This window comes from Raphanus sativus, chromosome 1 (genome assembly GCF_000801105.2).
Source record: "Raphanus sativus cultivar WK10039 chromosome 1, ASM80110v3, whole genome shotgun sequence".
In the NCBI taxonomy this organism is placed as follows: Eukaryota; Viridiplantae; Streptophyta; class Magnoliopsida; order Brassicales; family Brassicaceae; genus Raphanus; species Raphanus sativus.
Window position 1 is genome coordinate 4,336,787 of NC_079511.1, and position 25,321 is coordinate 4,362,107.

Below are 25,321 nucleotides of genomic sequence, written 5' to 3' on the forward strand. Positions count from 1 at the left end.
GAAAAATAAGAAATTCAAACTCATTGCCTTCAAAAAGAAAAAAAAATTCAAACTCATAGTAAAAAAGGATCGAATCAATCAACAAACATTTTTGAATCAAATTGCTTAAATTTTCTGAAGAATCTTGCATGAAATTTTATTAGCTGGGAGCTTCGAATCGGATGTAATCATACATAATCCCTTGGAAAGGACTATAGACCTTGACTGCGTAAGAAACAATGTATTCTCGCCTTCCTACAAGCTTAGAACCAGCCACTTCCACGTTGAACAACCAGTACAATCCGTGTATTTCCATGTCTTGCTAATCGAGTTGTCTCTGCCAATCAACCCGCTCGTGAACAACGGGCTTGCGTTCGCATCATTTACACGTACTTGGAGTTCGGCAAAAGTAGCTGATGCGATGGCTACTCGTAAAGTATATGTGTGATCCTTATCAATGTTTTAGCTCGAATTTGATTTGCCAGTTGTTCCTTGATATGTTTTGTTATCCTTTTTCTACAAAAAATAAAACGTAAACAATGTGCTTAGAGAAGAGCATAAATTCAAGAAATAATAGATGACGGAGTGGAGATGATGGGGAAGATACCTATGACTTGAGCATAAAACCAGTCTTTCCTATAGTCGCTAGAGCCAACTACATATACCAAGTCTTTATCGGGGTATAGTTCTGCGTATCTTTCCCATAATCCATATTGTCGGAACCTGCGAGATATTACAAATTAGTAATCAAAGAGAGAATATACTGCAGGTAGAAAATAGCTACAAACTTTATTAATTGTTAGATTTGAATAGCCTAGAAATGTAATAAAATTTGTATGTGTGTAAAAAAACCTGTCAGGGTGATTTGATAAAGTTTGTTGACATATTTTGGATTCGGATCAGGAGCATAAAACTCTGCGGCTGATCGATCAGGAAAAGCCAATCTCCCCACAAGGTTGCTCCATTTCTTGGAGGCTGATATACAAGATCTTCCATATACATGTAACAACCTGCGCATAATGAATTGTGCTAATTACAGCAATATATATTGGTTTAATTATAACAAATTAACAAATGTTTTGGGGAGTTTATAGAAAGCAAGAAGAAGAGAGGACCTGGAGTGATGGTGATAATGTCTTCGTATTTATAGTCGCCAATAAAACCAGGAATCCATGCATAGAGATTGTATTGTCCTGGTCGTACTCCATTTATGTAAAAGAATCCTTCTTCATCTGTTCTTGTCCAAAATTGATAATCCTGCAAGGATTAAATTACATGTGCATAAAACTATATTTTAGATTTAAATATTTATATTACTTTTTCTTATACGATGGGTAATGGGGCTAATCTAAGTCAAATACTAAACCTTAAAACTTAAAGTTCACCTTGCATTCTCTTTGCCATGAACCAGCAGCTCCAGGCAGAGCCAAACCAACATAACCTCTATTTGCTGCCATGAAATCTTTATCTACATACCTTCAGAACATTTTTTAAAAAATTATATCTTGTAGATGATTAATTAGATACATGTACTTGTCTTGTCTTGTCTTGCTTTAAATAAGAATGTATATTTTTATAGGTAAAAAAGCAAATGCAAGTCCAAGAAAACACAATGTGGCTCTCTGTTGTAGTTTGTTTACCTATCTTGAACGAGAAGTCTGCCAACAACATTACCACGTTGCTCAGCTTTCACATAATCATCAGAAGCTGGAAAACTGTAAGGCCAGCTTTCCACTTCCACATTCATCTAAGAAATACAAATTTATCAATAATTCGAAATAGAGAGATGATATTAAACTTGTTCCTCTACCTATGTATATATATAACAAGATACAAAGACGAACCTGAGATTTAGCATCTTGCCAGAGCCAAAGAGGGTCATTATCATCATCAGTAGAGGAGTTTAAATAGACAAAGACCGGTCCAAACACCTTCTTCCATGCCTCTCCTTCACTGAACTTTGGCACTAAATCTTCCCCTGTATAGTGTGCACTCATAAACACCTGAAGGATCCCACTTCAGGTTATTCTACATTTATAAAGACTTCAGAGAAAAAATGTTAGAGAAGAAAGATTTTGTTCTTACAGCAAGAGAAGTGGGTCCAACGTGAGATGTCAAGTTCTGTTTTTGGGGTCCACCGGTTCGGTACTCATGGCTAGGAGTTATGAGCCAGAAACCGACTGATGGTTGCTCCGTGCATATCCACCCATGAACAGTAATGTCTTTGTTTTCGCATGAATATTGGTACTTATCATCAACCTAAGACCCCAAAGAAGTACCAGTATAATTAGTACAAGAAAGAAGTTAACCTCTCTCTCAATTAGTACTTTACCTCTCCTTTAAATTGAGGCTCAACAGGGTTAACAAGTAGAACAGCTTCAGGGTAAGCCAGAGCTTGGCCTCTATCCGGTAACCGGTCATCAGGCAATGGCATGAATCTCTGCCTATCATCAGTTATTGCCATGTAATGAAACCTACAATCTCAGCTAATATTAATGAAAAATTAAACGGTGAAAGATGTTTAGGAAGTGAAGGAGTGATTCCTTGTAGTTTACTTCTCCTTTCTGAGCTTGAAGGCAATTCGAGTTTCAGCTATTGAGAAAGCAGGCCATTCTTTCAAGTGCTCGTAGATGGCATAAGTGTAGAATCCTGACGACCCACTAAGCATAACAAATCTATTTTCGAAAATCTCTTCAGGTCATAATCTGAAAAAAGTATAATATGAAGTTCATGCATGCATGTCAAAGATAGTAAGGACCTTTTGTCAATGTTCAAAGGGACAGCTTTGCCTTCTTGTGATGGATCCCATTTTCTTGTGAAAGAAATCTCAATCTGTTCTTCGGTTTCCATTATTACCTCAAACTTCGTTCCTTTAATTCTGTTACAAAAAGAAAAATAGTAGTCACTAATTAAGCAACGGTTGCTTTGAACATCTCAGAACTTCAATTTTGTAAGCTTATGAAGAAGACTTACACATCAAATGTACCAGCGGTTCCTGGTCCACCCCAAACAAGGTCCCAATACCTAAATAATTTATAACCTTTATATCAAAATGAGAAAACAGGTAGAAGCATGCAAATAACATATACTTTAAACGAACAAGGATCATATTTTATATCACATTACCCTCTGTTGGATTCGTCATTAAGAACCTCGAGCAAGTTATCAATGCCATTATACTCGATACCTGTAACAATTCCATCAGGCTTCGATAATGTAACACGTGCAGTGCCATTATCCATCACCACCTGAGAGAGCCATTAATACACCAAAAATTAGAAACTTTCATCAAAATGTTTCAGTCTTGTCATATAATACAGATCATGAGAAGAGTTAAAGCAAACCAACATGATTGCCCTTATCTTGTAACTTGAGTTTAACAGACGACATTGTCAAAATGTCTTTTCTCCGGTTTGGTCTTACGCTAAAAGTACATGTACATTCTTTTCTATACGTATCTGTACATATATATATATATAGATATGGATCAGATTTAAAAACTTATGTTGCCTTAAACGTGAGATAAAGCAAATGGGTTGTAGTGGAAAGGATCTCTTGACTTTGCCGTCAAAACAGTTTGGTTAATTTTCGACAAAATGCTTAAAAGAGCCGCAATGATCAATAAGGTGACATTCGTGGTGTGTCTCTCAAAGCTTTCACTTACGTCTCTTCTAAAAACAATACCATATTTGTTTGCTTCGTTAGGTTAGGTAAACTTTCTCCTTGCCCCTTATAAAGGTCAACCTTCACTAACCGGACATTGACTAGTCTCTCCCTTCTTCAAGAGTTAAAAAGCCCAAGCCCAAATCTATTAGGCCCAAGCTCACAAAAGTCCAAAAAACAGAGCATCGCCATATCCTTTCAGTTTCACTCACTTTCGCTTCAACCAAACCCGCCTCCTCTGTTCCTCCTCCTTCTTCCCCGTTCTCTCTGTCCCAAAACCTTATCTCAGAGAGGGCTAAAGCTACTTCTTTTATCTATGTTCTGAACTTTGTTATATCGCTCTATCTCCATGGATTTGATGGTGTCCACAAGCAGTGTACAAGAAGGTCTTTACTTGATTAAACAACAATCTCATCGCGAGTACAGTAGTAAGCTTGATGTCCTAGGCCGCACCTCTCGTAACGTCAACTCTAGAGTCTCTCTCGGGTCACGAAAAAGGAACCGACTTGTTCTCACCTTCGCGGCGGCTTCTGGTCTCAACGGCAGAGCTCAAAAGTTCGAAACTTTACCCTCCTCTGGGGTTAGCAACAACGGTAACGGTCACTACAGCTCTGCTAATTCATCTCTCGCCTTGGAAGATGTGGAGAGCAACAACCATTTGCGTCAGCTGGTCAGAACCGGGGAGCTAGAGGAAGGTTTCAAGTTCCTCGAGAACATGGTTTACCACGGGAACGTCCCCGACATCATCCCTTGCACGACCCTGATCCGCGGCTTCTGCAGGATGGGGAAGACGAAGAGAGCCGCCAAGGTCTTGGAGATTCTCGAAGGCTCCGGCGCCGTTCCCGACGTGATAACTTACAACGTGATGATCAGCGGATACTGCAAAGCAGGGGAGATTAACAGCGCCTTGTCTCTTCTCGATAGGATGAGTGTTTCTCCCGATGTCGTCACTTACAACACGATCTTGCGTTCTCTTTGCGATGGTGGGAAGCTCAAGCAGGCCATGGAGGTACTCGATAGGCAGCTGAAGAGAGATTGTTACCCTGATGTGATCACTTACACTATACTGATAGAAGCTACTTGCAAAGAGAGCGGTGTTGAGGAGGCGATGAAGCTTTTGGATGAGATGAGGGATAAAGGGTGTGCGCCTGACGTTGTGACTTATAATGTTTTGGTGAATGGGATATGTAAAGAAGGGAGGTTGGATGAGGCGATTAAGTTCTTGAACGACATGCCGTCTTACTACGGTTGTCAGCCGAATGTGATCACGCATAACATTATACTGAGGAGTATGTGTAGTACCGGGAGGTGGATGGATGCTGAGAAGCTTCTTGCTGATATGCTGCGTAAAGGCTTTTCGCCGAGCGTCGTCACTTTCAACATCTTGATTAACTTCTTGTGCAGGAAAGGTTTGCTTGGCAGGGCGATTGATGTTTTGGAGAAGATGCCTAAGCATGGATGCCAGCCGAACTCCTTGAGTTACAACCCGTTGCTCCACGGGTTCTGCAAGGAGAAGAAGATGGAGAGAGCGGTAGAGTATTTGGAGAGGATGGTCTCTCGTGGCTGTTATCCGGATATTGTGACTTACAACACTATGCTGACGGCTTTGTGCAAAGACGGGAAGGTTGAAGATGCGGTTGAGATACTTAACCAGCTTAGTAGCAAGGGGTGTTCGCCTGTGCTGATCACTTATAATACTGTTATTGATGGGCTTGCGAAAGCAGGGAAGACGGGGAAGGCGATAAAACTGCTGGATGAGATGCGTGCGAAAGATCTGAAGCCTGACACTATCACATATTCCTCGCTTGTTGGAGGTTTGAGCAGGGAAGGGAAAGTGGACGAGGCTATTAAGTTTTTCCATGAGTTTGAGCGGATGGGCGTTAGGCCAAACGCAGTCACCTTCAACTCTGTGATGCTGGGGCTCTGCAAGACTCGGCAGACGGACCGTGCCATTGATTTCTTGGTTTATATGATCAACAGAGGGGTTAAACCGACTGAGACATCGTACACTATTCTGATAGAAGGCATAGCTTATGAAGGTATGGCAAAGGAAGCTCTGGAGCTGCTCAATGAGCTTTGTAACAAGGGACTCATGAAGAGAAGCTCGGCAGAGCAAGTTGCAGGGAAATGTAGTAGTAAGTAGTTCAAAATAATGTCAAGAGAAGATTTTACTGGTTCCTTTCCATTTTGTTATGTCTTAGGTTCAGTTTTGATTGTCAGAATTTTGGTTTTTGGAGTTTGCATATCAAATATGAAACTGTTGTTACCACTATCATTTGGTCTTACTTATATATATTCAAATGCATTTCGATTTACACATACTATCTTATTATACTGTTAAGGAGCGCCTTCAAGACGAATGTAGTCGTACATAATCCCTTGAAAGGGACCATTGCATCTTGGCTGTTTCAGGAATATTGTGTTATCACCTTGCACAAACCTGTTTCCCGGTATGTTCACCGTGTACAGCATGTACACCCCGTGGATTCCGTGCCTTGCAATCGAGTTGTCTCTCCCTATAAGTCCAGTTGTGAACAGGGGACGTGTTGCTTCAGCATCATTGACTCTCACCTGCAGTTATAACAAATCTTAATAAACAACTTGTTTATCTCGGTAGACATACGAAATTTTCTATTCTTACCTGCAACTCTGCTAAGGTGGCAGATGCTATGGCAACACGGAGTTTGTAATTCGTCTTTTGATCAATGTTTTCGTGTTTAAACGTAATCTGCCAAGTTGTACCTTCATACACATCTCCTTTCTTCCTAGGAACATGAGCAAAGAACCAGTCTCTGCGATAATCGCTTACACCAATAGTGTAAACAAGGTCATCATTTGGATACAGATCTGTGTATCTCTTCCACAAACCATATTGCCTGAACCTGGTAAAATCAAAACCAAAGTGGTGCTTAGTTTGGCTAATTGCACATGTAATGTTCACGAAAGTGTAGCTCGTTAAACCTGTCTTGAGGATGGACTAAAACTCTGTTTACTAGTGTGGGATCAGGATCTGGGATAAAGAACTCGGAAGCTTTTCTGTCAGGGATGCCTATTTCCCATAAGGAAGGTCCATCTCTTGGAGGTTCATAGACAATATCACCCATTTCAATCTTGCACCCTGTGGTGTTATGACCATCAAGAATTGACTGATATATAGGAGACTATAATATTTGATAGAACTAAGTTACCTGAAGTAACAGAAACAATAGTGTTGTTATGATAATCTCCAATGAAGCCAGGAACCCATGCATAGAGGTTGTACTCGCCAGGACGCACATTTTCTATCGAAAAGTAGCCAGCCTCATCTGCTATCGCCCAAAATTGGTATCCCTGGTAAGACATCAAAGTTAAAGAATCCAAAAAGGTATTGAACTAATCTCTTCTTTTTTTCCTTTTCTGCTGGTTGCAGATAACTGAGAATGTTTTGAGGGAAGAAGACCACCTTGCATTCTATTTGCCAAGAACCAGCATCACCAGGTGGAGCCAAACCCACATAAGCACCTACTGCTGAAATCAAATCATTGCTTACAAACCTATGGCAACAATCAACATTAGTTTGTGAAGATTAAGTGGAATTTAACCCAATAAGAAAGATATAACAGAAGCAATGCAAAATAAAGGAAATAAAAATCCCTAATACCTATCACAGACAAGTAATCGGCCACTGGCCGTGCCACGTTCTTCAGACTTTGGATAGTCCTCAGATGACACAAAGCTATAAGGCCAACTTTCAACCTCAGCCATCATCTGCAGATAAAATTCACTTAAGTGAACCATTCACTGTAACAAATCTATTTTTGTATTCAACAATGCTTGGAAATGAGATTCTGAGTTGCTTGCTTCCCGCGTACCTTTATCTTAGCATCATCCCATAAGAAGAGTGAATCATCTCTAATAGCTGTGGAGTTTAAGTAAATGAAAACAGGGCCATAGACTTTCTTCCAATGCTCACCACATTCAAAGCGTGGCATCATTGTTTTTCCCGCATAATGTGTACTGTGAAACACCTGGATATATTCACAATCACAATGAAAACCAAGATCAATAGTCTGCTAATATTCTGATTACAACATTGAAACAGTCACCACATTGGTCCCTCGCAGGGACACTTACTGCAAGGGTGGTTGGGCCAACATGTGAGGTAAGGTTTTGTTTGAGTGGTCCGCCTGATCGGAACTCATTACTGGGCGTAATTTGCCAGAATCCTACTGGCGGATCGAAGGATATCCAACCATGTACTCTCAGATCCTTATTCTCACATGAGTATTGGTACTTGTCATCTACCTGTTAGAGAAAAGAAAAATGATGTCACAAAGGATAAATTCACAGGATACATAAAAAGTACTTCTAACTTGTAAATGATTGATACAATGTTAAGAACTCATACTTCGCCTTGTAGGTGTGGATCACACGGAGCAGTGAGCAGGGAAGCTTCCTGGTAATCTAGGGTTTGGCATCTTCCTTTGCATAGATCATCTGGAAATGGCATTATCCTTTTTCTGTCATCTGCCACCGCCATGTAATGGAACCTGTATATTAAACTCATATCAAACAAATGACTCAATCCTTCTGCTTGGATATAAAGGTACTCTTATCATGGATGCGCAACATAAACATTTCAGCTTTTTTTTCTCAGTGCACAAACATGGCGACTAGAATTAACAGAATAAAAGGATGGGGAAAATATTACTTGTCTTTTCTGAGCTTGAAGGCGATTCTTGTTTCCCCAAGTTCGAAACCAGGCCACTCTTTAAGGTGTTCATAAATGCCGTATGAGTAAACTCCAGAAGAGCCACGGAGCATTATAAACCTGAAAGTCAAGAATATCATGTCAAATGATGTCTCTTCTCTACTTATGTTTTGTCTCTTCTCTACTTATGTTTCTCGTCAAAAGGGAAAATAAATAATGCAGTAGTGATAGACCTTTTATCGATATTCAGGGGAATGTATTTTCCCTCAAGGGATGGATTCCATGTTCTTAGAAATGAGATCTCAACCTGTTCTTCAGTCTCGACTATCACCCTGAAAGTCTCTCCACTGATGCTGTATAAATCAATACCATTAAAACACAATCAAACGATCCACCAAACACATTAGATACTTGTGACGTTTTCATATCAAGGCCCGGTAGAAAAAGAGAGGCTACTTAATGCAGCGACAACTTAAGAGTTTTGAGTTATAAAATCAAATTAGCTCTAATTACGAAAAATCTCACAAACAGATATTGCAATCAACAGCACGATGAAGATGAATAAAGGAAAAGGTTCCTGAGCTTCTGATGCTAAAGAATGTTAAAGGTAAATTCATAGAGGACATACACATCAAATATTCCCTTGCCTCCAGGTTCATTCCAGTGCAGATCCCAGTACCTATACATTCAGATAAACTTGACTTCTCCATCGAAGAAAAACAGCAAACTCTGTATAAACCATCAAACATGAGTCATACATACATACATACATACCCTCTATTGGTCTCCTTGTTACGAACTTCGAGCACATTGTCAACACCATTATACTTTATCCCGGTGATGATACCACCTGGTTTCGAAAGCGTAACTTGGAGGATTCCATTATCCATCACAACCTGAAACATGTAATGTCTTCAGTTTATACACACTTGACGAAAGAAAGATAAAAGGAAACATAAACAGACTCTGAGAAAGTTGCATTACATAACGGTCACTGATATGAAGCCGGACACCTTGAAGAGGCATCCTTCGATCCTGTCTATGTCTAAGACTACTCGTCCCTTCACCTGTCCCTGTTGAGCCCAGTATTAGTGTAAGAACAAAAATCTCAACGCTTTCTTGGCTTGTAAAAAAAAAGAACTAATTACAAGAACATGAGCCATTCCTTTTTACAAAGAAGAAGGCAGCAACATGAGATGATCAAAGAATAAAGTGTTTTGTCTAAAATAAGGCTTTTGTAGCGGCCATAGATATAGGATCTTTATAACTGTCCTTTTTTAAAACAATAAAATTCTAACTCTCTGAGCGTTTAAAGTCTCTGACTTTCTTAATTCATACGCATACCCACTAAAGGGGAAACCTTTCTACAAAGAAACGAATCTAGTTTGATGAAGGAGAAGGACAAAACTGTTTTGAATGTCATTATGAACTAAGTAAAGAGACAAAAAGACGAGAAAGCAGACAACAAAATAGACTTGTTACTTCATCTGGGCTGCTAAAAATACAAACTTTTCTGTCGCAATTTCGTTGAACAGAGTCAAAACCGTTCTTTTTAAGCGAGGTTAAAACAGAGGGAGCAATACAGTGGTGGTCGGCGTTTGAAGCGGTTTCATGGTTGGTGAAACGATGCAAGAGCCGATCAGCCAGTTTCTTCATCACTCAAGCGATCACTAACCGAAGCCTAATCGCTCACCAGTGTACGTGTACGGTGTACCGATCTACAGAGAGACTGCTACTAGTGTTTGATCAAAGCGCATGTATTATGTCTTTTGTTTCAGTTGCGTCAGCGTTTGTCTGAGCGTTTCGTTATAACGCTCGAGTCAGTGTATGAGTTCCGGTTTTATCGGAATCTAAGCAACAAAATCAAAATTCAATTATAGTTTCGGTTCAATTTCTCCAGACCGGCCTGGACCGGATTACCGAAGAAAAAAAAGTCTTCCTTCGAGTTCATGTTTGTTCCTGAAAACTCTTTTATTGAAAACCAAATGTAAAAGAAAGTCTCATGGTGATCAGCTTTAAACAAATCCTTAGCGAAGAAAGAACATCTCTGTCTCAGTAAGTATTTTAAAATGTATAAAACTCCTTCCTTCGAATCTGTCTCGAAGGGAGTTTGAGCAACTTTACAGAACTACACACGAGCTATATATGTCTCTGTGCTTAGCTCCCACCCTCAGGCTTCCTCTGGAAGAACAGCGATCCTAATAACACAGCTATACCCGTTATAGCTATAGTGAAGAAAAGCCTTTTGTTAGATACACCGTTGCCACCTCTTCTCCTCCTCCCGTTTCCATCTCCTTCTGCTGCTCTCGGAACCCTTCTACACATCAGAATCCATGCCACGACATGAGTTTTTAACTAAAGGATCAAGCCGTGTGAATCAGAGTTCAGAAAATGTACCTGGAAGATTCAACATTGTTGAGCACAGAACCAGGGCATTTGGTTTCATGGTTATATGTTTCACGCAATCTAACATAGCTGTTGCATTGATAACAGAGTTCCGTGCGGTTGCCACATACTTCCTGAGTTGATAAAAAACCGAGCGAAAATCATCAGATACGCCCCTTCATTGGAGAGAAAAGAGGTGAAAAGCTGCTAAAAGTGAATACCTGATGCTCAGGAAGATCAACTGCAGGCAATGGAAACTCGCAGAACTCACAAGTTACCATCCTCTTGGGGCAGATTTCTTCGGTATGACTATTAAAAACCTCACGGTCTATGGTTTCTTTGCACATCGAGCAAGGTACCTTGTCAACACAGTTCAAGAGGAAATGTCATAAAGAGAAAGTAGATCATTTCGAAAAAGGAATAGAAAAATAAAATGTGTACCGGAGCATGTGTGTTGGAGAAGTGCTCCTGAGCATGCTTTTTAGGAACCATATCACCACAAATCTTACATTTTTCAAGATTCCGGGCGCAGTGTACACGATGCAGATCAATATTTGGAGCTGGAATGTCTCTGTCACTGAAAACACTAGGATTGTCGTCAGTACAAAACGCTACAATGACTAAACCAAAGCACACATAGGCCTCTTTCTAAGTAGATAACCAAATAAACAAGACTCAAACGGTGGTATTATTACAGAACATAATGGGAATAAAAACATCAAAAGCCTCTTTCTAAGTAGATGACCAAATAAAAATCAACTCTCTTTTTTTTTTTTTTTTTTGTGGCAAAACGGTTTGTTAAATCATATCATAATAGCACAATTCATCCATCGAATCATCGCTAGTTATTATAACTAAATCACACCGATACAGACCTAAGCTTATCAAGCAGCTCTTCATTCATTCCCACACAAAAATGTTATTAGCTTGCAATCAATCACAGCCACCAATTTTTCATTTACTTTTCCTTTACGAATTACACAAATTCATTTCACCGAAATGAAATCGGATCAAAATTAGAAGAAAAATCAATAAAATTACATACCAGTGGTTGCATACGATGCTGATTTCTCCTGTAGTCTCAGAGGCCATCCTCAAGCGGAACGAAATAAGAGATCAGATGACGAAGACGACGACGACGAGAGTGGATTTCAGAACCACCCGATGATGATGATTCAAGCACCGATCTTTTTAACCTCCGATTTTATTTGAGAGAGAGAGAGAGAGAGAGATGAGAGAGGAGGCTTAATTTATTAATTAATGAATAATTATAGAGTATTGGTTGAACCAAACTTTTAGATCTTTTAATGAACTACTACTTATTTAGCGTCAATCCAAATTGATAACCACAGACACGATTAACACGACACGCTCCTTTGTTCGCACTGAAGTGCACGCACTGAAGAGCACCATCTCATTCACGTGGTAGATGCTTGGTAATAATAAAAACAACACAACCACAAACTCAGACAGACCTTGTTTTTCTTTCCTCGAAATATATTTTATTAAACAAAACAAACAGGGTTCAAACATTTTACACAAACGTCCCAACAACACAAACGTCCCAACACCAATCCCATACAGGGATTCCAAAAAAAAACAGATTCCAGCTGGTTCAAAAGAACTACAACAAAACAAAAAGATGATCATCTTCTCTCATCAGCTATAATACTACCTAACCTAACAAAGGGAAAGCTCCTTGCAACATAAGATTGCCCCCATTGAGGTAATGTAGCGCTCCTAGCAATGAGAAAAGGGGCATCAAACAGACCTTGTTTGTTAAAATAACAATTAAAAGAAATTACGACAAAAAAATTAAGAGAGATGATTCACAGGAAGTAAACCTTTATTAGTGAAAACCGAACTAACAAAAGAAAAAGAATTTCACACGCATGGCTAGGTTAGTGGTGGCCTTGATCGGCGGTGGCTTTTTTTATTAGCTACGTTATGCATTTTACTGGGTCCAATTCAAGCGTTAGGTGCATCTATATGGCATGCAAAAGTAAACACACACAATTCACATGCATGCATTCTATTCAAACGTGTGAAGGGAGGTTGAAGGTGGAGTAACGTATTTTCAACAATTGTACGTCGTTAATGTATATGCTTCCATGTCACTGCATTTAAAAATTATGAACAATATTTAGAAATGCTATTTATACTTCAAACCTCCTTTCTTAAAGTCTTAACTTTAGTTACCTCTTATCGAGCCGAATTGACCGTAGCTCACAATTGGCAAACCTAAACAAAAGAAAATATATCAATGAAATCAATTCAGAAAATATCTTATGCACGTACGGTAACTTAGCTAGCTCCGTGATTTTAATCACACGTTAGAGCACATAAATAAACATGAGAGTGGGAGTAAGTATAATTACCTTTTAAGGTGATTATCTTCAACAGGTGTGCCAACTATTTCATGCAGCGCACGAAGTGTTTGTTGCAAAAAAATCCCATGGCTAACAACTGCAATATCTTTCTCCGGCCTCTCCCATAACCTACATTTTTTGAAAATAAATTATTACTGTTACAATAATGTTGGGAAATACATAGATATATATAACCAGATTTTACAATTTGTATTTGCAATTATTATGTGTGTTTATAGAAATGTAAAAACCAACTCCACGGAATTGTATCTAGATTTTGAATCTTATGTCGACTTGTTATTTTTAAGCAGAACGACTCTGTGGAGTTAATAAATTTTGATATATGAAAATGGATACTAGTTACAACTAATGACAGTTTTTTGTTTAGTTTAATGTTACTTTTATGTTTTGTTTCATGTCAACTAGTTTTGTGCTTTAACAGAAAGGCAAATGAGAAAGTCTAAAGGAAAGAGAGTTATGGTGGTTACCATTTGAGAAAGTGAAGGCCTCTAGGAGAAACATCTTTCATATTTTCCCTCTCCTCTGCCCATAGAGCATCTTCATCACTCTAAATGAAAAAAAAATCTTAAAATTTGAAAATGAAAAGAAGATCATTTTGAATTTCTAGAAAGTCGGTGAGAGTATAACTACCATCGTAAAGTCGATTTCTGAGAAACAAGTGCGATAGGTACCTATACTTTCTCTTTTATCACACGGATATAATCCCTGCGGATATCAAACAATGGATCAGAGTGCATAGTTATTCATTTTGATTACTTACTGGAACATATGTGGCAATCATTCATTATAAATTGATCGTTTCTATTAATAACGAAGCTTTGATCTCTTAACGAGAGAGATATGTTAAGGAAGTTCAATTGATTCTTCTCCATGAAAATATGAGTGCTCAAATTCATAGGATGAATTATGTAGCATCGTTCCATTATATCGTATTTTAAAAAGAAAAGTAAATTCATATTTCCTGGTTATAAGAATTAATATTACCATGCGTTCTCTACAAATCTCAAGTGCTACGATTGGAGGGGAGTTGTTAACTTTTGGAAAGATATCGAATTGATTCATATCTTCTTCTCCCCTAAATATTCCAACTGAAGTTTGCATTGCCCTGAAATTGTATCAACAGCGTTGCTATCAGGGTATTAAAGAATCCTAATCTATCCTTTTAACCGATTTTGTCGTGGGATAATAGATTTTTGCGGTCGTTGACCGGTCGGCTCACCAAAGAACCACGGTGATAGAGACACCAACGTTAACCCGCCATGTTTTATGATGCAGTTTCACGGATCAATCCACAGTTTTCTTTTTTCTTTTTGTGCACACAATCCACAGTTTTCTTATAACATAAATTAATTTCTTCTCGTTTCATTGAAAAAGTAAACGAATATCTTTCATGTTTAATTTTTTTTAAAGTTATATTTTATACGCAATAAAATATCAATATGATGGATTATTGGCTTATAGCTTCTTATCTTGACAAAAAGGGGACTATAGTTACTTAATCAATTAAATAAAAACAGATAAATCTTTTATAAAATACAGGCAATTTTAGTTGATTTAAAATAAAACTATTAGTGAACCAGCATCTAAGAATTTAAACTGCCAAATGGATAAATAATTAATCATGTTGACAAGTGTAAATGTTAGATATACCTTATCCGATCTTAGACCTGCACGTCATGTATTTCACTAATATTTACTGTCTATGGTTTACCAAATTTTTAACTAAAATCTAAGTTTTGTAAGCTCTACCTAAAGTTTCCTGTCCAAATTAAAAAAAAGTGTAGTAGGTGAGTATAGAAGTACCTGCGCAATGGAGAGGTAATCACTAACTGAACAGTGTTTAGTAATCCTGATTTAATGATTTCTTTCCTTCGCTCAGAAACCTACAAAATTATATCGAATTTTTTTCAGAACATTAAAATTGATAAGGAATCTAATAACTTTTTAACCAAAGTTTAATATTGGTATTAAATTAACCACTGAAATTTTGATAAATGTCAAAAAATCTCAAAATAGTATATTTTCAAACAAGAATTTCACACTTTTTTCTATTTTCTATTTTTTTTTTGCTAAATTTCTATTTTCTATTTTCTATTTTCTATTTTCTCATGAAAGATTCTTTTAAAATACTACTAATACTAATAATCTCATATTTATATACAGGAGCCAGGAGGACATCTCAGTTTGTCTCATTCGCACCTGTTGGATACCCATTGGAGAGAGACAGGCATCTAAGAGCATCTCCAATGGTGTTACCCACCATTGGAGTCCCTAAGACTAGAATATTGTTTTTTTTTTTTTGAATAGGTTAGGACTCTTAACCATAATTGTATCTCCAATGGTGTTATTCATCATGGAGTTCTTAGATTTTTTTTTTTTGAATTGAATTTTAGAACTTTGGAATTTTTATGTGTATATATGTGTACATCCATGCATAGTTTTCCTTGAAAGAAGGTGTTCCATTCAAAATGTTGTTCTACACTTCATAAACTTGACAATTACTTGAATGTCTAAAATCATTTTTATCTAGTCACATAGAGAAGCGAATGAAAATTCATGGTACCTTTCAGGAGCTTCATCCAAACTACTTTCGCCATCTTCATCAACTTCACCCATTATGCAATCATCCAAGCTACTCTTTCCATCTTCATCGATCTCACCTACTTCCCATGTTGCAAAAAGAGAAAAGAAACAACATGAAATTTGAAACATGAATACAGGATATAAAAGCAGTAACGGGATACACACATGTAGAAAACAAATCTATTGGATCTTCTTCCACATTCTTTCCTTCTTCCTCCTCCGAATCTGATCCCCACCTGTCTCCTCCATCATCAAAGTCCCACCTTTCTCCATCCGGAGGCATCCAAAAGTCAAGCTCCTGCTCTTGAGCATCTTCAACATTCTCATGTTCGAGTTCATCCATAACAACATCCTCTCTATTTTCTTCCTTCTCATCTGACGTCTTGTTTTTCTTCTTCTCCTTCTTAGTCTTCTTCTCCTTCTTTTTATTCTTCTTCTTTTCTTCCTTCACCACAGTTTCTCCACCTTCCTCTGGAATAGCACCAGACTCTTTCTCTCTTTCTTTCTCCCCTGTTAAACATGCAACAACACAACCGTTAACAAGTTTTGCAACATAAACAACTCTCATCAAGAGCCAAGAGATCGTTTATATCTTCGTTATAAATCCCTGCTTGCATCCTTGTGGTGAAGCAAAGAAAAGCTAATCAAAAACATTGTACAAATAACACTAAATCTAAAGAAAAAACACTTGACAAGTTAGGAGATGAACCTGATATACATTCTCAAACAAATCATTAACAGCAAGAGGGATGATTCCTGGTTCACTCTGTGAGCCTCGCATCGTATGCGTCTTCCCACTGTTCGTTTGACCATAAGCAAAGACGGTTCCTCCAAAATGAAATAGAAACTCAGTACTGAAATATCTCAAAATCGAAGCAAAACTAATCGAACAGCTACGTGAATCATCTGAGGATTACCGTTGAATCCCCGAACGGCAGCAGCGAAGAGATCTTCCACGGGCTCTTCATCGCGTCCTCCGTGGAAAGCGGACGAGATCTGACTGAGACGTGTATTCTCTCCATCTCCGAACCCCGATTATCTTCTCCGAGATCTTCCACGGGCTCTTCATCGCGTCTCTTTTCTCAGAGCCAAATGGCCTTTCGCCTTCCACAAATTTTTTTTTTCGTGATGGAGAGTGAATGTTTTTTTTCACACGCAAAACGCAAACCCCAGATGGACCACTCACACTTTGGACACGTACACAAGGACTTGATCCTTCTAATCCTTATTCAAGGATCAATCCTTCCGTAATCGAGCATATGTATTAATATTTTAATCAAATTAACCTATGTTATCGTGCTAAGAATTGGTTAAATCCTCCTTTGCGGATGCTCTAACAGCTTGTAAGATTCCAGTTCTCCTTTCTCTATTCCTACATTGTGGATTCCTTGTGCATGTCTCACCTATCATCCATTTCCGGTCCAACACAAGATATTAGAATCTATCCCATGTATCCTTTACCTATAAACGTACTATATATCTCAAAATCAAGCCATGATTTACAATGTGAAAGTTCCACCTTTATCAAACTGTGAAATTTCAAAATTCAACCTGTTGACGTCATTATGGAATTCTCTAAATTATTTATTATCCCTATTTGATGCTCACAAAGTAGTTGAGTAACCCCACACACAATGGTTAGATATGATCGCTCTTAAAACTATGTCAATAATATTGTATATGATTCGTTGATGAATTTCAAATCAAATCACATGATTATTTTCGAAGTTTATATTTATGACATAGGCCAACTGATGGAAGGTGAATATTGTTATCATTATACTTGGTGATATCTTGTAGGTTTGTATGTTTTGACTGTTTTTTTGTGCTTACGTTTGCCTATACCTTATTATAAATGTGCACTTTTCAACTTTATCTAAATACTTTTTGCAAGCAATTTTGTTAATTGTAAACATAGTTAATCGCAAAGGGAAACAATATTTGTGTTTGCATTTTGTTAATTATAGGATTTTATGCACGCAAACAAATTGTTTAAATTTTTTTTTAAACAAATTGTTTGATTTTCTAAAGAACATGAGTTATAAAAAAATCTTCTCTCAGGGGAATGTAAACACAAAAGAAAAAATATGTTTGGAAAGATCGAAACAAACAACATAGAAGAACTACTTCAAATGTATATGTATTCTCTTTTCGAAAAAGGTCTCCTGATGAAGAAAGTTAACCAGCAGTCGTGAATATTTTCCAAAAGATTGAGACTGAATTGAAATATATAAATGGTCAGACTAACCAGATGAATGGTTTTGAAATTGCGCAGCGCCTTAACTCCACTCAAATCCATGTATATACGTACTCACCTCTCTAGACGACCTCTTCACCCAATGTTTACAAAATCAATATCGTTTGTTCTTTCTTCGTCTAGCTTAGACACTCATGTTTATCATATATATAATACACACGACGTGTACATATCCAGTTCCTTCTACTCACTTTCATATATGGAACGATGTAAAAAACTCACTTTCCTGGAACCAGCCCAGAAACTTCTTCGAAATGTAAATTAATTGCCTCTCTTTTAAGTATTGACGTAGGTCAATTGCCTTGACTCAAGTCAATGCCGACGTGTTGACTGGAAGTGGATCATGGATGGGATTTTTTTTGTTGATAAATTGACTGAATGGTGAATGTTCCTCTAAATTTATACCGTTCGTTTATATTTCCATTTTCCGTATATTATATTTTTGTCTATTCTGTTTTTTAAAAAATTATGGATAATAACTTAAAATTTAAGAAAATATATAGGTTGTGTATTTTTGAAATTTTTATGTTAACATTTGTTTAATATCCCTCCATTTTAATAGATAATAGTATTATAAAAGTAGACATAGATTAAAAAACATTTAAAACACAAGAACATCATTAACTGTACATCTATTCATAATTTATACCAATAGTAAACTAAACTGCATAATATCATTGTTGGTACAATATCAGTATCAGTCATAAATTTTATTTTAAAAATTAAAATTTTATCTAGTTTCAAACAGTTTTTTTCTCTAATAATGTATTTAAAAACGAAGGGAGTAATGAATAAAATTGTAGCCAATAATAAAAAAATATTGTAGAAATAGTCACATAAAATAAATAAATTAAATTTTGACATATAATTATAAAATATTTTATTAAATTAAATAGAAAAAACTGAAACACTTTTTACAATGTAACAAATAGAATATATGTAAAAATCATTATTTCGGTAAAATAAAATAAATACTATTTTAAGAAATAAAGATATATATAGCTCTATCTGAGAATCCATTTTTGGTTTTCTTACAAGTTAATTTACTCTTTTCTTACAAGTTACAGCTTACAAACAACTCGATCGAAAAATTAAAAGTTCAAAACCGGCCGTATTCCACACTCCATTCGACAACATCTCACACACGCTACAGACTCTTTTCTTTTTTTTAATTTTTTTTTTGTTTAACAGGAGGTTCGAAGGCGGACGCGATGTCACCTACGCCACGCTTAACTCAACTGACTAATCCCCTGGCCCGGAACCAATCGGCGCCAATACCCATTATCCAAGAGACGCGATGACACTAACGCCACGCTTAACTCAACTTGGGAAGGACGTAAAATATTCGATGGCTACATGGGATATTTGAACATGGATCCTTATTAGCGTTGTAGCAGCTTCAAGACCACTGGGCCACGCTACAGACTCAAAAACAAACTCAAGGACAATATGTCTTTGCAGACAGTAGATCTGCAAACTCAAGGACAATATGTCTAACCGAAAATTTCTCTTTATTCAATACATTTTTTAAAAAATGCAGAATACTATAAGTAGATAGGCGTAAGGCGAGCGGCTCAGGCAATCGAAGAAGCTCAACAATACTGAACTTCATGAATAAAACAATAAAATATTTATTAAATAACTTCTTCAACGAGGGTTTTAGTAAAGGCTCTGTAAACTAACATTTTGACCCAAAAAAAGGCTCTGTAAACTCTTTGAAATTTTCTCCGTAGAATCAAATCTCCGTAGAAGAACTAAAGCTGAAAAATAAAAATATAACAAAAAAAAACAAAGGTCAAGAAATGGATAATTATTATTAATTATTATAAATTATTCCTGATTTAGATCATACTAACCTTTTGTCTACAATCACAACAGTACGAATTTCGCAATTAGCAAACCTGTAAGAAACACATAACCTATCCTTAATTATAAGTATACAAAAGAATTAATAAGTTGGTCACTGCAAAGGATGAAAGGATATCATATATTTTTATAAACCTCTTGCAAAGTTCATGTCTAACTGACACGTCACAATCGTTTGCGAACACATACAACATGTGCTGCAAAACTATGCCATGGCTAACAACTGCAACCTCTTTCTCTGGTCTCTTCCATAACCTGATAATAGAAAATTCTTAATATATTTTTCACTATATGCCAATGTTATTTAACTTCACGAAGTTAAGATTCAAAAGGATTACCATTTCATGAACTCTAACCCCCTCGCCAAAATCTCTTCTTCAGATTCTCGAACATCGGACCTCCATAGATTGTCCTCTTCACTTTCAATCTATAATATCATCCAGAATATACGTGTTATAGAAATCATCATATGTATCGTTGATAATATATTGAGAAATTAGCTTAATATGTTATATAGCTTTCCAAGAATAAGATTATTTTTTTCTCAGAAAAAAAAGAATAAGATTTTATAAATGAAGGAAAAGTGAGAGATGATACTACTTGCCTGAGAGAAATCAATGGTGGGGAAAATAGTTTGATACTCGCTCACGTTTCTTCTCATATCAGGAGGACGTACTCCCTGGGTGCACATACATATCTTTTATAGTATTTTCGATATATATGTATATTATTCTTTTGACTAAAAGATTTTCGACATATATTTTTTTTTTTTGAGAAAAGATTTTGAATATTTCTTTCACATGAGTTTGTTTTAAGCACTGAATGTAAGAGACAATTCTCCATGTATCAGTCATACATTACGGTCTCGAGCAACCTCAAGTGCCAAAATGGAAGGGCTGCTTGTCATATTTGGTTGTTTATCTTCATTTCCAAAAACACCAACCGCGGTTTGCATAGTTCTATATTACAACGAAAATTTAATTAGTCCAAGTCACTATGAAACAAAAAGGAATACAACAGAAATAAAATAATCAACTTTAAAGCCTTTATTACTTGTATGCAAATATATATTACCTCAGCAAAGGAGAAGTTACAACTAGCTCAACCCTCTTTAGTAGCCCGCTTGAAACAACACGTTCACGGAGGTTCTCAACCTTTAGAGATGCATTAAGCGATTAGAAATAATGCGTGAGATTTATGTCTTTCAGTTATGGATTTTACTCGATTTAAAATTTGGGAGTTCAGTTTTTATTTTCTCTATCTCACTCTACTATACATAAAACAACGAAAATGAACTAGATAAGGAGCAACCTAGCATGTATATGTCTTAGCTAGTCAATCAGAATGAATGGGTTTCATTCAATTCAGAACCAACTCGATAATCAGTATGTGACGGGTCACAATGAACTCGATCGATTACGATCCACCACTGATCAACAAAACGCAAAGGTGCATGAAGGTGCAGGTGCATATTACAATTTCGATCGATGTATAAAGGTCTAATGTTTTAGTATTTTTTCTTTACCTGTTGGTGACCATGATCAGTAAGTGGAGCGTCAAAAAGATGAGGAGATAACAACGCATTCCTATCTTTCTCGGCTTCCACATTGTGAACCGCTTGTCCATGTCTCAACTTGAATAAACAAAAGAATAAGCATGATTAGTATATACTAACAAAAAAAATGTTAAAAGTGACTTGCGTGTGGTTAATCAACTTTGTTGAGTGTTTATTTTTATTTTTTGGTAAAAACCTTGTTGATAATTTGCGACTTACCAAGTGGATGATTTTACAGCTCTCCAAGGGGTACAAGAATCTTGTATCCATTCCTACACATTAAATGTTTTCAATGTTTTCTTTAAGAAATAAGAAATTTAACGAGTCCAATATAGATATATATATATATATATATATATATATATATGCACAGACAACGCAACAACAAAAAGCATTATTATTAATAACGATAACTTATCAACTATTGGATACTAAAATTTGTTGTAACCGCATATATCAAACCTTTCAGAGAGAAGGTATTTTGGAAGAATATATAAGATCTCTAGGGTTTTCTTTGATGTCAAGTTTATAGTTAAATGGTGATATTGTTAGGCAAAATGATGGGTTTCTTTGATTTCCTTATATACTCGAAATATTCAAAGACCACACATGTGAACGTGGATTTTCTACGTAAAATTTCATGCAATAATAAGTCAAACTTTTGACTCATTCGTCACTTGCTATTAGCGTCTCTAACGTTTAAAAGATTTTTCCTTTAAAAATTATATTAATATTTTAATATAACTAAATATAGAATTATTATTTTAAAATGAAATTGAACTATCAATTAAAACTCTAGTTTCTTAAGTATTTCGTTAGATTAATATAAACATTTCTTAGATGAGAATTGGTTATCTGTTTTTCTATTACTTTTCACTATTTATTTATGAGATATTCACTCAAATCCTATACATAATTCAATATATATAACAACATGGCAATAGAACTGTTCACTCAGTATTTCCATTTGGGGTCTTAGAGCCAAAAATGGACCGGATCACGTAAAAAAGGAGACAGAAGACATCGTACAACTCCAAGAAAGAAATGTTTACATATATTGCCTTGAACTGGAAGTCTGGAAAGGTCGTTACTCGTTTATCTTTGAACTTTATTACATTTCAGTCTTTGTTTAGAGATTAACTAAAGATCGTTGTCGTGAAATACATGTCGAGATATTTTTATTTTTCTTCACCACATGTCAAAATATTCTACTTAGAAATTCTAACACATTTAAACATTTATGAGTAATCTAGAACCTTTAATTAAATTTGTAAACACGTTTTACTTTTTTTCAATAATAGCTCTTCTAAAAACCCATATAAAACTACTAAATTATTTCAACAATTTTGCTCAAATTATCTTAATCTATTACATATTTTTATTTAATTTTCGAAGTGTGGCCATATTTTCTATCTAAAATTAGCAAATTATTACATATTAACTCTACTATTTGACAGGTTGAAAGAGTCCCAAATTTTTCCTTAACCCGACTTGGAGCAAACCAATTTTTTTTTTGGTAAAGTCAGATTGTCAAACTGATCGTATTATCACTCTTTCAATGGTATTATTTAATTTAAAACACAACGTAATGAAACAATTATGTTACTCCTTGACATTAATCAGAAGAACATTTTTAGCAAAAAAAATAAAAATCAGAAGCACATCGTTTTCCTCAGAAGCTATCTTCACACTCTTTTAAAGTTCGTATATTACAAATGCGTGTCGTGTGACTTCTACTAACCTATAAAAGTGGATGCAGCAAATGTTCTTTACTTTGTTCCACCTTTGCTTTAATCTTATCCTCGAGTAACTAAAGAACAACTATTGAATTATAGAGGGCTTAGAAGGTGTATTATATGGTATATTGCTCTGATTCGGAGGTTGAATGTTTTAATATTTCACTACATTCTTATTTTAGTTTGGTGATAACATATGTGTTTGTTGTGGTTTCTGGAGGTTGAATTGAAATTCTCATATCCAGATACTTTTTCAAAGTATAGATATACGTTATAGTGAAACCCAAATTTATTCCCATCCATTCTGCTCAGAAGATCAGACTTTTAAAAGAAAAACATTGTTGTATGTGTGGGTAATGAGCTTTGTCTGTTCACTATAACAGGCTTATGGAAAAGCCCATCAAACTGACTTCCTCACTTGCAGCTGCTGCGGGGAAAACTGGGCCGCAAGAAATTCAATGAAGGCCTAAACTTCACCAATTTTTAAAGTCGAAACGAAAGATCAAAACGCGTGACCTTTAAAAAAAAAAAGATTACACGTCTCGTATTGAAACAAATAAACATGTCAGCATGTAAGTCACCTTTTAGCATTGACATGGCCAACCACATCATAAGCAAACTTCTTATTTTTTTCTGACATTTTGACTTTTTTGTCGATTGTGTAATTTCAAATAACTGATAACTGATGGAAAAATTGGTGAGTCTCTTGAAGAAACAAAAACCAAACACTACATCATCACTTCAAAATATTGTAACATCAAAATCATCAAAGTGAATGTTTCCGACCAAACAGATCCAAATGAAAAAGTAGTGAAGAAGCAGAGCAAACTCAATGTTGTCTCTCAAAACTCATTCGTGGTCTCTCTCCAAACCCACCAACTCCCTCAAACGAAGATGAAGCTCTCCGATCGTCCTCAACACCTTAACCGCCTGCGACGGAGTAAGAATCTCCACCACTTTCCCCACCGTCGAACACCTCAGCTCATCCGCCTTGTTCATCGCCCTCGCCATCCCTCTCTTGAGCGCCTCCATCGCCTCCTCCAAATCCAACTCCTCCCCGTCCACCATCCCCCTCGCCCCGACCCGCCTCGCCGCCAGCATCACCGGCGGATCCGCCACGCTCTGCTGCGCGAGCGCGAAATCCCGCATCACGTCCCTCTCCCTCCTCCTCGTCTCCGACCGGAGGCTCGAGATCCGGTCCCGCTGGTCGCGCGTGAGGTCGCCGACGGAGGAGTCCGTGAGCTTGAACACCAGCGAGGGCTTGAAATCGCCGACCCAGAGGATGAGTCTGGCGTAAGAGGTGAACCACGGCGGGCAGAAGAAGGTGAAGACGTTGTCTCCGGCGAGGGAGACGGCGGAGGATTTCTCTTGGTAGTATTGGAGGCAGTGAGATAGAAACTGGGTCACGAGAGATTGTTGCTCTTCGAGAGTGAGTAAAGAAGCGCACGTAAGCTGTTCGACGAAATACCTGTGACGAATTAGCCAACCGTTAACGAAGCTGCTGAAGCTTTGGGAGCTGCTGGTGATTGGCATGTTTCTTGTCTACGTTTGAGTAGTCAGTTAGTCACTCGAGTACTGAGTGAATATTGGTGCGTTTGGAACGTGTTTTGTATACAAAGATTTATATACAATCTTTTGGACTTGACCAACTAAAATATTTTTAACAATTATTTTATATAATATATGTCGGTTCTTGGATGGAAATTATATTTTCTGTCGGCGACCCAAATGGAGTTTTGCGACATTTTTTTTGTCTTGTGGGAGTGAAGTATGATCAGACAATCAGAGCAACTTGAAACCATTTACTAAATAGTTCGTATTGGAATAAAATTCTGGTACATGTGTGTTAACAGTAATAACACTGTTAAGAAATCAATAGAATCATTAATCTGAAATCACTGTTACCTATGTAATTTCCAATTATATACTGATTGATCATGTAACTTTAGCAAGATAATCCCCTAACTAAAACTAAAACAGAGTATAGTTTTCAGATCTTACAAAACATCTGTGTAGTTATCGTTTATTGAGTATCAAGTTAGGACTTAGGATGATGTACCCCAACTGTTAATAGTCCTGGTTGGAATATTTTATTTTTGGATTCTCCTAGTCCTAACTAGAACTATGTCAGGGTTGCATCACAATTTTATGGCATTATCTCAAAATGCATCTGAAAAGGTACCGACATATGTTGCTAAAAGAAGAAGGCACACGTCA

The 25,321-nt window shown here is 36.7% G+C and overlaps 6 protein-coding genes and 1 pseudogene across 14 annotated transcripts; 1 reads left to right on the top strand and 6 right to left on the bottom strand.

The window, feature by feature from the left end:
* Nucleotides 1–484: 484 nt before the first annotated feature.
* Nucleotides 485–3,645, bottom strand: LOC130495644 (probable rhamnogalacturonate lyase B; annotated as a pseudogene).
* Nucleotides 3,646–3,841: 196 nt separating this feature from the next.
* LOC130509856 (pentatricopeptide repeat-containing protein At1g09900) lies at nucleotides 3,842–5,957 on the top strand. The gene has a single exon (XM_057006127.1). It carries the CDS (start codon nucleotides 3,992–3,994, stop codon nucleotides 5,783–5,785), a length of 1,794 nt encoding a protein of 597 aa, XP_056862107.1. The 5' UTR covers nucleotides 3,842–3,991; the 3' UTR covers nucleotides 5,786–5,957.
* Nucleotides 5,888–10,144, bottom strand: LOC108843276 (probable rhamnogalacturonate lyase B). Of its 2 annotated transcripts, none has more exons than XM_057006124.1 (15): nucleotides 9,916–10,144; nucleotides 9,317–9,405; nucleotides 9,107–9,228; nucleotides 8,961–9,011; nucleotides 8,566–8,685; nucleotides 8,333–8,452; nucleotides 8,030–8,171; nucleotides 7,756–7,926; nucleotides 7,494–7,649; nucleotides 7,283–7,389; nucleotides 7,085–7,175; nucleotides 6,831–6,972; nucleotides 6,604–6,760; nucleotides 6,284–6,524; nucleotides 5,888–6,213 (listed from the first exon to the last, which is right to left on the bottom strand). In XM_057006124.1, the coding sequence occupies exons 1-15, from the start codon at nucleotides 9,986–9,988 to the stop codon at nucleotides 5,980–5,982; spliced, it is 2,016 nt and encodes a 671-aa protein (XP_056862104.1). In that variant the 5' UTR covers nucleotides 9,989–10,144; the 3' UTR covers nucleotides 5,888–5,979. The 2 variants fall into 2 exon arrangements, with proteins under 2 accessions (XP_056862104.1, XP_056862102.1); XM_057006122.1 differs by having other exon boundaries at nucleotides 8,030–8,183.
* A 140-nt stretch (nucleotides 10,145–10,284) lies between these two features.
* On the bottom strand, nucleotides 10,285–11,956 carry LOC108809611 (uncharacterized). 4 transcript variants are annotated; one of them, XM_018581773.2, is made up of 5 exons: nucleotides 11,763–11,956; nucleotides 11,159–11,294; nucleotides 10,939–11,076; nucleotides 10,730–10,851; nucleotides 10,285–10,649 (listed from the first exon to the last, which is right to left on the bottom strand). In XM_018581773.2, the coding sequence occupies exons 1-5, from the start codon at nucleotides 11,807–11,809 to the stop codon at nucleotides 10,490–10,492; spliced, it is 603 nt and encodes a 200-aa protein (XP_018437275.1). In that variant the 5' UTR covers nucleotides 11,810–11,956; the 3' UTR covers nucleotides 10,285–10,489. The 4 variants fall into 4 exon arrangements, with proteins under 4 accessions (XP_018437275.1, XP_018437283.1, XP_018437267.1 ...); XM_018581781.2 differs by having other exon boundaries at nucleotides 10,321–10,646; XM_018581765.2 differs by having other exon boundaries at nucleotides 10,321–10,646; nucleotides 11,159–11,303.
* A 589-nt stretch (nucleotides 11,957–12,545) lies between these two features.
* On the bottom strand, nucleotides 12,546–18,095 carry LOC108809600 (phosphoglycerate mutase-like protein). 5 transcript variants are annotated; one of them, XM_057006143.1, is made up of 8 exons: nucleotides 15,307–15,363; nucleotides 14,911–14,990; nucleotides 14,092–14,212; nucleotides 13,738–13,812; nucleotides 13,575–13,654; nucleotides 13,096–13,215; nucleotides 12,917–12,958; nucleotides 12,546–12,834 (listed from the first exon to the last, which is right to left on the bottom strand). In XM_057006143.1, the coding sequence occupies exons 1-8, from the start codon at nucleotides 15,346–15,348 to the stop codon at nucleotides 12,795–12,797; spliced, it is 600 nt and encodes a 199-aa protein (XP_056862123.1). In that variant the 5' UTR covers nucleotides 15,349–15,363; the 3' UTR covers nucleotides 12,546–12,794. The 5 variants fall into 5 exon arrangements, 3 of the variants coding, with proteins under 3 accessions (XP_056862123.1, XP_056862124.1, XP_056862125.1); XR_008943816.1 differs by lacking the exons at nucleotides 12,546–12,834; nucleotides 13,575–13,654; nucleotides 13,738–13,812; nucleotides 14,092–14,212; nucleotides 15,307–15,363 and adding exons at nucleotides 15,671–15,770; nucleotides 15,856–16,200; nucleotides 16,400–16,518; nucleotides 16,608–17,093; nucleotides 17,939–18,092 and having other exon boundaries at nucleotides 12,939–12,958; XR_008943815.1 differs by lacking the exons at nucleotides 12,546–12,834; nucleotides 12,917–12,958; nucleotides 13,096–13,215; nucleotides 14,092–14,212; nucleotides 15,307–15,363 and adding exons at nucleotides 15,671–15,770; nucleotides 15,856–16,200; nucleotides 16,400–16,518; nucleotides 16,608–17,093; nucleotides 17,939–18,092 and having other exon boundaries at nucleotides 13,604–13,654.
* Nucleotides 18,096–19,510: 1,415 nt separating this feature from the next.
* LOC130504158 (phosphoglycerate mutase-like protein 1) lies at nucleotides 19,511–21,638 on the bottom strand. The gene is made up of 9 exons (XM_056998761.1): nucleotides 21,588–21,638; nucleotides 21,339–21,446; nucleotides 20,888–20,967; nucleotides 20,670–20,772; nucleotides 20,418–20,492; nucleotides 20,152–20,240; nucleotides 19,949–20,068; nucleotides 19,804–19,848; nucleotides 19,511–19,707 (listed from the first exon to the last, which is right to left on the bottom strand). The coding sequence occupies exons 1-9, from the start codon at nucleotides 21,636–21,638 to the stop codon at nucleotides 19,683–19,685; spliced, it is 696 nt and encodes a 231-aa protein (XP_056854741.1). The 3' UTR covers nucleotides 19,511–19,682.
* A 2,152-nt stretch (nucleotides 21,639–23,790) lies between these two features.
* LOC108851560 (protein RESPONSE TO ABA AND SALT 1) lies at nucleotides 23,791–24,811 on the bottom strand. Its single transcript, XM_018625011.2, has one exon. The coding sequence runs from the start codon at nucleotides 24,635–24,637 to the stop codon at nucleotides 23,954–23,956; it is 684 nt and encodes a 227-aa protein (XP_018480513.1). The 5' UTR covers nucleotides 24,638–24,811; the 3' UTR covers nucleotides 23,791–23,953.
* Nucleotides 24,812–25,321: the final 510 nt, after the last annotated feature.